Raw genomic sequence first — 14,640 nt, forward strand, 5'->3', positions numbered from 1 at the left:
GATGAATATGGTCTTGTGTTCATACAAGTAACCATAATCCAAGCCTGCCTTCATCTTCCCTTTTTATTTATTTAGCTTTTATTATTTTTTTATATTATTGAAAAGTCAACTACCGATTCATTTCCCTCATGTGATTCTGGCCGGCAGGGTCTTCTGTGCTCTCATGTCTCAATTAGTAAGCGGAGGAGCCGCTGAGTGGCTGCTGGGCTTCGTCTCCAGAAAGCCTGGCTGTTCAGGGGTGGCCTGATCCTGGACCGGGTCTGCACCTCACTGCCACATGTTTCTGCTTTCTAGGCATCAGTGCTGCTAAGTCCCAGGGCGCTCAGTGCAAGTAGATTTTGAGCGCAGTCTCTCAATGCGGAAGGACCTTGCTCCAACTTGTATCATTCTTCTGATCTTCTTCTCTCGCTGGGGTTGAAACAGGGCCTTATGTTGTCCGTTAGTGGCTCTCTCCTCCCAACGCCAACGGATCCTGCTTTCGAGACGGGTGTTTATTTTCTGTGTATGCAATGTAGGTTCGTAATCACTGCTTCATTTCTTGGTCTGTGATGTGTTTTTCTCCCGTTCTTACCCAGATGATGTCTATGATTAATTTTATTTGTGCTGGTGAACTCATTGTCACTGTTTGGAGAGTTGTTAGAGGGAAAGAAAGGCGGAGGCCTGGAGAGGCGATGATCAAACACGTGCGTATCACAGCCCCGAGTAAACATGTCTAGGTAACGGGCGACAATGCAGCCCCTGGTATGGTGTCACTTCCAGACCTGCAGAGTTCCATTTGAATGTAAAGACTAAAAAGAAAAGCAAACATGAGAGAGTAATTTAAACCACGTTTGTATGACCGGGGCCAGGCTCAGCACACGGTTTTCTACTCAGGTATTGTTTTCAATAACAGTGTTGCCATGGAAACTGGAGTTGCATGAAGGAATCTGAATCCTTTTTTTTTTTTTTTTTTTTTTTGCATGTTCTTTTCTGGCTGTCTCTCACACTGTGTTCTCTTACTCAAACCTATCAGCTCCTATAGGCTGGAAACCTTCTACGCTTTGATTGTGCATGTTCACACTAAGCGTTCTTCTGATTAGAAAACGTGCCGCCCCAGCGCTATTTGTGCCAATATGGTACAACAACAATAGACCTGCGTAGCTGTGCAACTTGGTATCCAATCCTTGCTCCTACCAGCTAGTTGTCTAGGTACGCTGGTTTTAAAACGCTCACAATATTCACTCACGGTCTTCTCTACGGGCACTTTCGCAGTTGCGACAAACCGTCAGCTTTTTCCTTCGTCCTAATTGTTCTGCTAAATTTCTGCCTAGTTATTTCATATGTACCGTACCTCCTTGGCTGAAAGCTCGACCATACGAACAAGCATTTACAGCTTGTAAATGTGCGCCAGGAGCACTGCCGCCATGTCTTTGAATCTAGTCTATTGAATACTTTCAGAGCAATCTCTCTGCATCCTCTGATGTTGAAAGACACTGTTAACCATCCTGCCCTGTCATTATCTTATGTAGGATCCTATCCTGGCGGAACTTCTCCACAGCTTCAAGGACCAGATTGTGTGCTACCATGAACACGACTCCCTGCTCGACCACAAGGAAGAGGAAGCCCTGAGCGAGGAGGACCGCAAGGCAGCCTGGGCCGAGTATGAGGCTGAGAAGAAGGTAAGGAGAAAGATGGTTAAAAAAAATAAAATAAAAGAGGGATACTCACACAGAATGAGCTACCAGTATTCTCCGGCTCTTAGAAACGCTAACCTTTTGTATCCTTAATTGTGAATACTGTTTCAGGACATAGGTTGTGTATTTGTCAGTACATGGGAATTGTGTTTTCTAAACAAAACGAAAAACATCTTCTATTCAGCCCGTTGTCAGCCAGATGAGAGGGCTGACCCTGTCTTTGCCCTCTGACCCTCTTTTGACGAGTGGGCCGCGCTGTAGCTCTGCCAGCTTTGTCCAAAGATGACCACATGTGATGATGATCACATGCAGTGTGATAGAATGTCAGGGACTGATTCCCTCCTGTCTTCCTGCTCTCTTTGCCTCGTCGCCGTTTCGTCCTTTGTTCCTCACGCCGCGGCTCCCTCCGCCTGCCTTGTAGAACAAGTCGTGGGTAATTAGTCGGGTTTATTTGGAGAGAGACGAGAGGGAGGCCGACAGGCTGCTGTGAAGGAGCAAGTCTCCTCTCCCCCTGTGTAATCCTAGAGGCTAATTCACTCTAATGATTATTTTTCCAACCAACTCTCCTGAGTTCCAAGCTGCCCCCACCCCCGTCCCCCCCATCCAGCTTCTCAGCTTTTGAGGGGAACAGAGGTCATCGTATCAGAGGCAAAACAAAGACACTGAAGTGACGTGGTTGGTCGGGCTCCACTGTGAACTCCCCTCACTCTCCAAGGTGAATTTCTTCACCAAAGATCCAGAGGTGGATATTGCCACCATGTCAACAACTTACCCGAAAGAGTACTTTGCCTCTGTCTTCACCGCTTAAAGATTGGTTTAGAGGAGGCTTTGTAAAGTAAGGTGTACACATTCCACGCTCCCAACTCAGGAAATGGGAAAAACGGCGAGAAAGTGAACAGGCGCCCAAAACGAAACCGAAGCCCAGGAGTCTTCAGCTTCGCTGGGATGACTTCAGCCCTGCGCAGAGCTCACACAGGCTCCCGCCATAAATTCAGCTTTCAGACAATGCATCAAGAACTTTTGGGGGGGGGGTCGAGCATGTGTGCATGTGTGCATATCTGATGATTTACGAAGGAAGAATGCGAAGGTTGGAGTTGAAAGGGATTTAAAGTTGGTAGTTGTTAATTCCCACCCGAGAAATGCAACCCTGTTTGGGTCTCTGTATGCATTTGAGATGTTTTGTGGTTTCGTTCTGTTTAGCCTTGCACACCTGCCTCAGGCTTGGTCCAAATACACCCCCCACCCCCCCATCCTTTCAACACGCACACACGCAGACCGGATGGCCAGATTACAGGGCAGGAGCATCTGCAGCAGAGGCTCAATTACACGCAAACATTGGCATCCTGCTGGCCTTTACTAGAAGAAGCCTGTTTATTTCAGGTACAGACTTACACACACACACACACCCACACACACAGCTTACAGCAGAAGCAGCAGTCAAAAAACGAAGGGAGCAAAAGTTTATTTTCGGCTTTGCCGCTGCTGGACATGAATGGTTTGACAACATAAAACAAGCTTGCTCGGGATATGGCAAAGGCTGTGGCTTGATGAGGGCGTCCGGGAGGAGTGCAACTGCAACCTCCTGTCAATCACAGCGATGGCATGCAGACACTGCTGTCGCGCTGCTGGTGGCTCTTAACGCCTCCCTGAGTGACACGTACTAATCCGACTCTTTTGTTGGCTGTGGGGGGTATTGACTCCCTGCCTCTCTCCCTTCCTTTCTCCTTGTCCCCATCTTTTCTCTCAGGGTTTGAACACGAGGACCAACTACCCGGGAGGGTACCCCCAGATGGACATGGGTGCCTCCGGCTACTTCAACTTCAACGTGGCGACTCTGGCCTCCATGACTAACCAGCAGCTGGAGGTAAATAATGAGCTCCACATGCCCTTGTGTTGCCCACTGCCCAACCCCCCACTCGTCCACCTCCACAGCACGGAGCCCCACATTCCATAGACCCCGCTGCTAATTGTGACAGCAGTCGGCTAGCTGGACGGCCCGGCCGTGCCCCAGCACGGGCTGGCCCCACTCCCCGACCCAACAGTTGGTATTCCCGTGCCTGTGCCAGCTGCTATTTATGCATAGTAGCCTATCCAGCGAGTAGAGGGAGTGGAGCAAAGATGAGATCCAAGGAGAAATGTGGAGTTAACGATCAGCACAAAACTGGAATTAACCTTGTGGTTGTTTTAATGAAACGTCCCCTTTCAAATCTTTCCGTCTTTCATGTGTGCACAGGACCTTATAAACCAGGGTCGCCAGAAGGTTATGGAGGCTACAAATGCATTAAAGACCTTACCACGGGAGTCCCTGGAGGATATTATTGCCAGAGTGGTAAGTCAGTCAGCCAGAAAAACAGAAGCTGCTAACCTCACCCCACAGTCACATCCGTCTTCCGTCTAAAGAACGGTTGTAGATGTTCGTGCCACAGGAAAAGCATGTACACATGAGTTAGAATGGTCCACGGGCTTAACGTGCGCTCCCACCACAGTGGCAAGAGAACTCGTCACTGACGGAGGGCCAGGTGCAGGCCATGGCGCTGGGGCAGCAGGCCTCTGTGGAAATGGAGCTCAAACACCGGGAGACTGTGTACAGAGACGTCCTCAACAAGCAGCAGACGGTAAGCTCCATCGTGGGTAATAAGTAACTTACCGGAAAGTATTTTACATTCCTGTGTTTTTGAAGTTCTGCCCCTCCAAATACTTGGGCCGTTTTCCATCCAAACACTGGGATGGGTGGATATCTCTTCAATTCTGAACTTTCGAGTATTATTGGATACTTGCTGACAGGTCTGAGCCATTATTTTGATATGAAATATAATAATATATTGTTATTTATTATTTTATAAAAATAATATAAAATGTTTTCACCAGTTCAGACATCTAACGTGCTGCTTTGTGTCAAAAATAAGAAGGAAAAAAAATAAAAATAAATCGACTCCACCCTCTCTCATATCTGGGGTCTTGATGCTTCAGACCAGTCTTGGCTGGTTCCTATGGCCGGCTCGTCCTCACGGTGTGTTTTTCCCTCCTCTCAACGTGTCTGTGCAGCTCATGATGTACGTGCAGAAGGTGATCACCAACCGGAAGGTGCGGGAGCAGCAGCTGGCTATGGCCAACCAGGCAAACTACCTGAACCAACTGGCCATACAGAACGGCATGCTCGGAGGCACCGGGCTCAGCCAGATGGACCTGCTGGGGCTGTACCAGCAGCTTCATAACATGGGGCCCCACCAAGCCATGGGCAAAAACCCCGGGCCCTCCAAAGGCCTGTAGGGAAGGAGGAGCGCTCCTGACATCCCCTCCCCCACTATCCCACCCCACCCCAACCAACCCCAACTAACAAGTCGGATCAGAGTGGCCCAGTCCGGGGGCGGGGAAAGTCCTGCTCTCGCTGTGTAAAGCACCGTGAAACCACGTTAATCCAAACTGCTGTACTGCTTTGGTCCGGTCAAAGCGTCCCGTCTAGCTCGATCTGGTTTAAGGTAGTGCCACCCGGTGGAGCGAGGCGCAGGTGAGGGACTGGGCTGCTGCCCGCTGAGCCCTACCCGGCAACAGACTGATCTCAGAACCCCCCCCACCCCCTCGGTCCTTCCGCCTCCTCCGGTCATCAGACACTGCGAGGTGAAAATTTATGTACAAAGACTGTGAGCTGGGGGTGTATTACCAATTTCATCAGAAATTATGTATATACCGCCTTAATGTTATTCGAGTTCTACATCTTCATTTGTCATGTATTTAAAGTAAAAAGGTTTAAGCCCAGATGCTTTTAAGCATTGCATTTTTTCCCCTTTAAGGAGGGCTTGTTGATTATTTAGACTCAGTTCTTTTTTATACAGGTTTTATTGCCTAACTAATTCAGAGTGGGACCAGTGTTGTTGCTGACAGGATTCTATAAAGTTATCCCCAATAGATTGTTCCACCGGTATCTAGTTAGCAGACGGCTATTGGTGCTGCAAAGTTCTGCTCTCTTTGGGAGATAAAATAACAAACGGGGAAAAAAAACAAAAAATATTAAGGCCTTATATAATTTCCTAAAAGGTTCTGTAAAGTTCTGAAATTTGAGATGTTGAAATCTTTTCTATTATGCTTTTAGGCGTTTACATTAGTTGTTGCTGAACATTGTAATGGAATGCTTGTGTCGTTCAAAACTGCCTGCCAGTTCCTATAAACTTTTTGTAACATCATTCATGTTGTCAACTGTTGATTAGCATAGCGCCGTGCGTCCTGTTCATTGTTTATGTTACTTGTGTTGCACCTAAGGCAGGGTCAAAAAGCCTGGACTTCACAAAGCACTGTCAGTTTTGGCGGTGATCACATGAGACGCGCTTTTGTCATGTTCTAATGCGGTTTGCTTGGTCAACGTGCTGCCATGTCAAAACAGCCGTTGGATCATGCATAGAAACACAGTTCCTTCGCTTTGTGCCGTATTGCATCGTATATGGCAACTGGGGAAAAGCCAAATCGTGTCCTGGTGGTTTTTCCCTTTTTGGCATCAGAGAAATGCGCCTTGCTAACAGGAGTCAGATATGAAACAAAGCGGCAAAGCAATGGGAGACGTTTGATGCCGCTAGTCCGTTTTGGTTAAGTCCACAACTAAACACCAGATGATGGTTTCTATGGAAATCCATAGAAACCGATGGCGCGATCGTTAACGCCTCTTCCGGAAATGTTAATCAAATTCAGTCGAGGGGGAAAAAAAGGCACCGGCGCGATCAAAAGCACGTCATATGTGATCAAACTGTTCTTCGGCCTTTGGAGGTCCCACCTTTTTGCGTGTCTCTTTCAAAACGCGTGGATTTGAACCTCCTGGCTTTGAGACGCGCTCCATGCTTTAAAGGGAAGCTTAACAATCTGGTTGGTAAACTTTGGGTAACTTGACACAAATCGGCGGAAGGCGTGGCACCCTCAACACTGACCCTAGGCTCACGAGGCAGGCCTCTCCACACTACCTGTACTTTTCTTGGGCACATCCTTGCTTCTAAATGCTTAAACTGGTGTAGCTGTTAAGATGAAGCATATGTTAATTTCTCATTAGGAGACCGCTGGCTCCTGTGTTTGCACAAGGTGTATTTCATCTAGAGAAAGCTATTTGCCCACTTAAAGAATGTTATGTTAGCAAATACACCAACTTGATTTACCATTAATCTGATCTGCTATTATCTTGATAAGTATTTAATACAACATTTAATAAAGTGACCAAAAGGATGTCCACCTCCCAATATTTGAGTCATTTTTATTGGTTATGTATGGACTGGAAACTTTAATTGCAGTCCTAGAAGGCGTAGCAAATCTGCTGACAAAATAGGAGTAGATATGAAGCTCTTCACAGCACTTGGAGGCATTGCCTCATTTGATCTTGATGTAAAATTTGAAAGGCCTGAACTAACATAGATGGGCCTTAGCTGTCCATTTTTGTGTGTAATCATTTTGAACAATTTCCTAATTACCTGATCATTTCCAGTGTTTATGTAGCGGCGATGAATAGTCGGTCAGAACGCCGATCGCTAGAACATCTCGACGCGGCGGCTCTGGACACGGGACCGTTCACACCCACGCCACTATCTAAGCCCCCTTTTGCCCCACCTCCCCCACCCCGTATTGTTTTCATTTCTCAGTCTGCCAGGGTTTTCCCTGCATGTCTTTGACTTTTCCATTCCCAGCCTCCGGGGGATCGCTCTCACAGCTTACAGATATCTGCCAGTGAAGAAACATTACAACTATTGCAGATGTTGAAATGTTGATCCCTTACCCTCTCAGCCCTGGATTACCACCACTCCAGGTTTGCTGCACATCCCCGCTGCATTGCTGTGTAGCAGGCAGCTGTTTCTGTCCATTGGAAAGGCCTGATATAGCCTCCACTACGGCCAAGCCTGAGGGCCCCTACATCGAACAAACTGCCCTAAATCCATGCTGATGTGTAAAGCCAATTAGAGCTTGAGATCCAGTTGCATGAGGAATCTGATTTTCAATGATCGGCGGGGGCTTACGAGGGCCTTATGGAGACAGAGAGGGCCTGTGTGATATTGCCCAAAAGCTTTATGAGGCAAATTGCGATAAGATTGTGTGGTCGTACTCTGGGAAAATATCAGCGTTTTTATTTATTTATTTATTATTTTTTCCTCGACATTTGCTTTGGATGTTGGGTGGGGAAATGCCTGTGCAGCATGCCTTTCAAACAGCGTTTTTATTTTAGATTTGTGTTCCTGAGTAGTCTCTCTTTGCACTTTCTTACAGTGCCATGTTCTTACATCACCAGGCGGGCCCGAATAGTTTTTCTTTTTTTTTCCCCGGCAATTGGAGAGACAGCCATGGTATGTTTAAACTTCTCGTGGTTTGCTGGAAATTCAACACAACCACAAGTGCTGTGTCTGCCAACTGTCAGCGCAGGCTTTCGGGGTCATTTTAAGGTGAAGCAGTGTTGAAAAACGCAGAACAAAAACGGGATATTTTCATGTATTTTATATATCTGTCTTTAATTGGTACATTAGATTCTTAGCCAAGCAAACAAAAAAAGGTCTCACAATGAGTACTCAATAGCCAAGACAATTTTATTGTCAAAGTGATCTTCATTTTTTTTGTTGTTTTTACTGTATAATTTCAGTAGAATCTACAATTTTGTTAACTTCAAGTTCATTACAAAATAAAGTCTTTGCAATAAATAAATATATAGATTTATATTTATACTTTGTATGTATAAAATAAATATATTGTACATCTCATAAATAGGATCACCCATATGTACACCTCAGCTGTTTGCATTTTTAATAATGTTCCCGACCTCGGAACATTACACGTCGCTCTCGCAGAAGCCGTCGTACATGCGGGGGAAAAACCCAACAAAAAAGAGGGGAGGGGGAAAAACAACAACAAAAAAAAAAAAAAGGTCAGAAAAGTCAGAAGTACTTCCGTCCGGGAGCTCGCTCACGTATATCGTGTAAAAATGGCTCCGGGACGCTGTTTAGGTTTTGAATCCAATGTGATTATCTGACCTTCTTGACGACAGAACTCCCGGTTGGCTCCGGGGCTTCAGTAAGTGCTCTTCTATCAACAAATGTCAGAAATTCAACTAATCTTCCATCTTGAGCATTTTAAACAGACTTCTCCCGACACATTTTCTTTGTGGTGTTTTTTTTCTTGTTTCTTTTGTTTTTTTTTTTTGTTTTTTTTTTGAGTAAACACCGTCCTCGTGTCTGAGCTTCAAGGCTTTCATTTCTAATGCATTTAGCACATAAGCTGTATCACTCCAATCTCTTGGACCCATTACTCTGAACTGTATCTGTGGTATGTGCCCTGTCCCTCTGCCTCTCCTAACCCCCTGGCTTTCCAGTCAACACAGAGGGAACCATGACTGAGCTTAATTTCCAGAGAAATGCACCAGACGAGGTCCGCGTTGCTCTCCGTCATCTGGAGACTTTGAGCAGTCGCTTGATGACTGACACTCTCCGGTTCCTCTGAGTTTTTTGTGGTCAAACCCTCTATTCTGCGGCTGCTGCGCAACTGCTCGGCACGGACCCCCATCCAGTCCTTCGACTATGAACTGAACACCGATTAAGCACCCATTCATGTCCGCGAGTGGTTCCTCAAATAAAAATAGAAAGATTCTCGTGGCGCGGCGACTTTGGCTCAGATTCGACCGATCGTTCACCTCCCCCGGGGCGTCCTCTCGCGAAGCCGGCCCGGCGTCGCCCGCGGCGCCGCTCTGGCAAGAGGCGGCCTCGCCGCTCGGGCGACGTGTGTCCGGTGCCGCGGGATGAGGAATGTGGAGCGCGACAGGTGGTTCGGGGGAGGGCCAAGAGTTCCGTTCCCCGATCCCCGAAACATCCCAGTTCTCCTCTCCACACCCCTCTCCCTCCCTCTCTCTCTCTTCCCGTTGCATCGCCGATTCTCACCGGCGCGGTCACCTGCGGTCACCTGTACTGGAACAGGTCTCTGTAAGCCTGAGGAATCTTATCGATTTCCACCGGCCTGGGCAGGAAATGGGTAAGTTTTTGGTGCTTCTTAGTCCTGTTCCCCTCCCGGGGCGAGCCGTCCTTGTTGAGAGCCACGTAGTAGAAGCGCCCCGTGTCCGTGTGCTTGTACAGCGTCGACGCGTAGGTGTTGTACCAGTTCTCCTCAAACTGCTCCCGGAACACGCACTCCGCCGTCAGCTTCTTCTGCGAGGAGGAGAGACAGCGAAGCGTTAGGCTCATATGGTACCGCTTAAGAAACCGGCGCAGAAAATGAGATTTTAAAGTGTTTAAAAAGGAGAGATAGAAATGTAACTGGTTGGAGATGGACGGCGCTTGCCAGTATCGGCTTTCCCTCTCAATGCGCTCAACGCATCAGCATCGATTAAACTTTTTTTTTTCTTTAGAAATTGGACTCCAAACCAAGAAACCATTGGAAACTCCATTAGGCAGGTGCTCCTTTACGGCAGATTAGGGAAAGTCATTACCAGCTGATTTGCACTTGACACCCAAAACTCCTTGGCCCAGCAAACCTTTTGGTGTGCGCAAAGAACGCCCCCCCCCCCCCGCCCCCTCCCACCCCGTGATGTAACCGGTATAGTGAACAGACGTGGACTCTTTCTCCATCTCCCCCTTTCACCTAAACGCACAGCAGCTCCTGGAGCGGTTGTGGAGCCTGGCGCCTCCGCTGACAGCGCAGCATGAGCGACGGCCAGGGGGGGTTGAGCGGCTGCCGGCCGAGCGAGGGGGGCGGGCGGGGAACGGCGGAGGACGCCGCCGGGTCACGCCAGCCCCCTCCCGCCACGCTCCGCAGCGTCCTAGGGGAGCTGGGAAGGCGGGGGCTGATGGGCGCGAGGGCCAGTGGGCTCGAGGGCCAGTGGGCTCACCGTAAACCGCCGCGGGAGGTTCCGGATGACAGATGCCTCCGCACGATAAGAATAATGGACCCGATGGATCAGCGTCTCGTTATGGAAACATCTAACGGTTTCACCAGACTGTTTGCGCGCTGCGGAGTCTCGGCAGCCGCCCAGAGCGGCACGTGTTTCTGCCTTTCAGAAATTCCAGCATCGGTTTTGTCAATTAGCTGTCGGGCTGTGCCGGGCCGTGGCGGCGTGGTGATCTGTTGTCTGTAAACACGGGCCCGGGGGCGCATGACTGGGCCTCCTCCGTCCTAATATATACACACCCAAACTGCACAGGATCAAAAGCCCGTCAGGGTCTGGTGATCGTCGGGCGGAAGCGCCTTTCTGCCCCTGTTCCCGCCGGCGGTGTGGTTGATCTGGAACCCAGGGCTCCCCAGAGTGAGACAGCCATGTCTGCGTCTCGATCTCTCTGGAGTCAGGTGATTCAGACCCCTCCTCCCCCACCTCCGCAGCCCGACTCTGAGAGGACATCGTAATTATATCTGCACATATTATCAACATAATGGCCAACGTGGCTTAATAGGGGACTCTGTTCTGATTTTCTTTTTTTTTTTCTTTGGAGCCCAGAGTAGTCTAAGCCAGGGAGGCCCCAGTGTAGGACTCTGGGACACCTGATATGGTCTCTCTCTCGCGCTCTCTCGCTCTCTCTCTCACACAGAGAGAGACTCAATTAGGATCCTTTTTAAAGTAAAAGGATCACAGGGATTATTTTGTGCCGTGGACAATAAAGAGAAGACACATCTATATTTAACGGCGGTGCCCTAAACCAAGAGCAGCTGTGCGTGGACCGGTGATCTCAGAAACCTCCGAGACCGAATTCACTTCTAACAGTACATCCAAAGTAAACTCCAAATGTTCCCCTCTCTACTTGGGAAAATATGTAAATATTTTAGGATATCTTGAAACTAAATGAAGCGGTTTGTTTCCTACCTTCTCCTGCAAATAGATGCCAAGTGGATTTATGAGAATTCCTTTTCATGTACAGTATATTCTGGGGCTGCTGATTTTTGAGCCAATGGTTACGCATATGGATCCAAACATATATATATCTATATCTATATATATATATATATATATATATATATATATATATATATATATATATATATATATATAAAAAAATTTTTTTAAACCCCACTAGAATAACCAACGGAGTTAAGCAAATAAAAAGTAGATAATGTGTGAGTCTAAAAATGAAACACACATTTGTTATGTCTCACCCTGGGTTTCCCATCTGCCTGGTTCAGGAACCTTGATAACAAAGAGTTCAACACTGCCCTGCTCTCCTGTTTGCCTTCTACTTAGAATGGACAGTAATGAATTCACCATACAGCATATGGAATTCCTAATTCTGGAGTTGGTGATGTAGTGACGGCATTATGTGTCTGTACTCGGAGGGGGGTAGAGTGGGAGAAGGAGTTTGACTCACCGACCCATAGAGCTCTCCTTTCTCATTCATGCCCAGGTAGAGTCCAGCGTCCACCCCTCTGATGCTGACCAGACCCACCGCCAGGCTGATGAACTCCAGGATACCTACCGGGTCAAACACACCAAAAACACACCGGTCACCAAAGTCTCACACTAGGACCGGGGCGATATTGCCCAAATATCCTGATAGGTTTCAACGGGCACCTCGAAAATGGAGGACGATGGTGAAAGCAACCCATTTATTAGGTCAAATGTGTTAGCCGCAGAGACCTCTATGGTTTCATACCTTTTCTAGTTTTGATTAAAAGACGTCCCACATGGCATGGCATTCTGGAAACCACATTTTTTAGGGGGGTTTCTTTCGAGTCGTTCAGACAAGATCTAAATATTAAGCGGGGATTTTAATTTGAGGAAGGTGAAATGTTAAGTGCACGATGGAATTGTGAGTCAGAGGAAGTGCCAATAAATGCAGTGCTCAGCCTGTATCATTAAAAACTATTTACTGTTTATTAAGTCCCGCACACTGTGATGCAGAGATTAGTCAGAGAGAGAGAGAGTGCAGCTGGATGCCTTGAATGGCATGAACAATGCAGACACCTGGTCCCCATCTTCTTGCCTCCATCTGATGCCAGAGAATGACTGAGAGGAACCCTCTAATTTCTGTGGGTTGTCAAGCTTGTTTCATCCCCCTTTAATCAAAGCCATGGCCTCCCTACAGCGCCGAGACAGTTTGGTAACATAAGGACCACCCAACAGTGTAAACCAGCTTGTTTTGCCACTAAATCCTTAAAGGGGCACTCTGGTCTTTTGGGAAATTTGCTCTTAGTCCATCTTTCCCAGATGCGGACGAGAGAGTCGATACCGATTACGACCCTGTGCATCCAGTGGGGAGATGGCGACAGGCTACGTGCTAACTGTGTTAGCCGAATGCATGGCTGCAGAGGGAAGCAGCTAGCCTAGCTTCAGCGTCTCAAAACCAGAGTTATTTCAATCTTGCATCTTTATCAAGCGTAATAATACATGCATAATAAACAAATAAAGAAATTATAATAATGCATAAAAAAATGAAAGAATACTTTAATATAAATAAATAAGAATAACTTTTATTCATGATTGCCTATACCCATGGACACTTTACCAAAAAAAAAAAGATGAAATTGGTATTGACCTTACGCCTGAATCAAGGTCAGACAGACACTTTTTGTCTGTTTTTCCTTAAAAAACAAACAAAAAAAAACCTAGAGTAACCCTTTTAATTCTGCGATAGTCATGGTTTGAGTTCATATCCTGCACATGCACACACTTTTCAGCTGGGCCAAAAAATGTGCATATCTGCCACTTGACCTAATTTGTTTATCCTTCAGACTCAAACCACTCCTGGAATGATTTATATTATTAGTAAAAAAAAAAGAGAAAAGCGGAGCCTCGCGTAAACGGCTGTGTGGGCTGGGTGCCTGGGGCCAGTGCGCACCGGGGGCCAGTGCGTCTCCATCTCGGTGCGTCTCTGCGCGCACTTTTGGAGAGAGGAGGGACACCTGCACCCCGAAAAGTGTCCTTGAGAGTTCAGACCAGCAATTCTCAACCTTCAATTTCATATGGCCCCCATTTGATGATATTCAGTCTCTGGGGGCCCCGACCTGAGAAGATGTTTTTTTTTTGTTTTTTTTTTTGTTAGATGTGTTTTTGGCCAAACCATAGCGCAGGTCTGCGCAACAGCACGGAGATAATAATGAAACTACAACAAAATAGTCATGACAGAATCAAATAACGGTGGAGTATAGTGGAGTATCCCCCCCGCCACCACTTCTTGAAGGACCCCCCCCAAAAAGAGGAGAACCACACAACTCAAGTCTCCCTCTTGATACGCAAAAACGAGACGCGAATCTCACCGAATCTGCTGTGGTCCTGCCTGGTGCCGTGCACGGTGCCGTTGGGGAATATCTCCAGCTGGAAGCCCGTCCTGCAGTAGAGCTGCCTCCGCCTCAGGATCCCCTTCAGGTGGTCGAACTCCGTCAGGGACCCCCGCTGCAGCCTGCCCTCGATCTGGCCCAGCCGCTCGGTCAGGCTCACCGGGGGCTCCGGCAGAGGCGCGCTCCCCAGCGACGGGAAGCTCTGTAAATCCAGGTCGGGCGTCCCGAGGAAGCTCCCCACGTCTGCCATGATCTATGGGTCTACGAGCGCAGGTTCGGAGCGATTCGATTCGGGGAGGCGAGCGGTCCAGAAGTCCGATCCATAAAGGCGCGCCGACAGCTCCTCCGCGCACCGTCCGCGCTCCTCCTCTCCCTGTTATTAACGCTCCCTCCTTCCCCGAAATTAATCACTTTGATGCGTCTTGTTTATCAGATGGAAAGAGCCTGTTATATGCACGCTCCCCGAGCATTCTCACATTGGATATTCAAACGCAAGCCCCGCCTGGCTGGCATCCCTGCTTCTCTTTACGCGCGGCGGGTTTTCCCACTTAAAAAAAGTCCACTTTCCGAGTCCAAGCCTGTCTGCCTGCCTGCCTGCCTGCCTGCCTGCCTGCCTGTCTGCCTGTCTGCCTGTCTGTCTGTCTGTCTGTCTGTCTGTCTGTCTGTCTGTCTGTCTGTCTGTCTGTCTGCCTGTCTGTCTAAATCCAACTGGAGAAGAGTCCTCTCGTCGCTCCTGCGCCTTCATGTGGCCTCATCCTTCACG

General features: G+C 48.0%; 2 protein-coding genes across 2 annotated transcripts in view; one reads left to right on the forward strand and one right to left on the reverse strand.

The window, feature by feature from the left end:
• atrx (ATRX chromatin remodeler) overlaps positions 1–5,854 on the forward strand; it is a 30,622-nt gene extending 24,768 nt beyond the window's left edge. Inside the window, exons 30-34 of the mRNA XM_080008377.1 lie at positions 1,509–1,658; positions 3,421–3,537; positions 3,907–4,002; positions 4,160–4,288; positions 4,719–5,854. Of these exons, the coding sequence (XP_079864503.1) occupies positions 1,509–1,658; positions 3,421–3,537; positions 3,907–4,002; positions 4,160–4,288; positions 4,719–4,943 (717 nt within the window). The 3' untranslated portion in view covers positions 4,944–5,854. The remainder of the gene's footprint in view (positions 1–1,508; positions 1,659–3,420; positions 3,538–3,906; positions 4,003–4,159; positions 4,289–4,718) is intronic.
• Positions 5,855–7,823: 1,969 nt separating this feature from the next.
• Positions 7,824–14,405, reverse strand: fgf16 (fibroblast growth factor 16). Its single transcript, XM_080007935.1, has 3 exons — positions 13,857–14,405; positions 11,969–12,072; positions 7,824–9,823 (listed from the first exon to the last, which is right to left on the reverse strand). The coding sequence occupies exons 1-3, from the start codon at positions 14,125–14,127 to the stop codon at positions 9,578–9,580; spliced, it is 621 nt and encodes a 206-aa protein (XP_079864061.1). The 5' UTR covers positions 14,128–14,405; the 3' UTR covers positions 7,824–9,577.
• Positions 14,406–14,640: the final 235 nt, after the last annotated feature.

This window comes from Zeus faber (genome assembly GCF_960531495.2).
Source record: "Zeus faber genome assembly, chromosome: 10".
Lineage (NCBI taxonomy): Eukaryota > Metazoa > Chordata > Actinopteri > Zeiformes > Zeidae > Zeus > Zeus faber.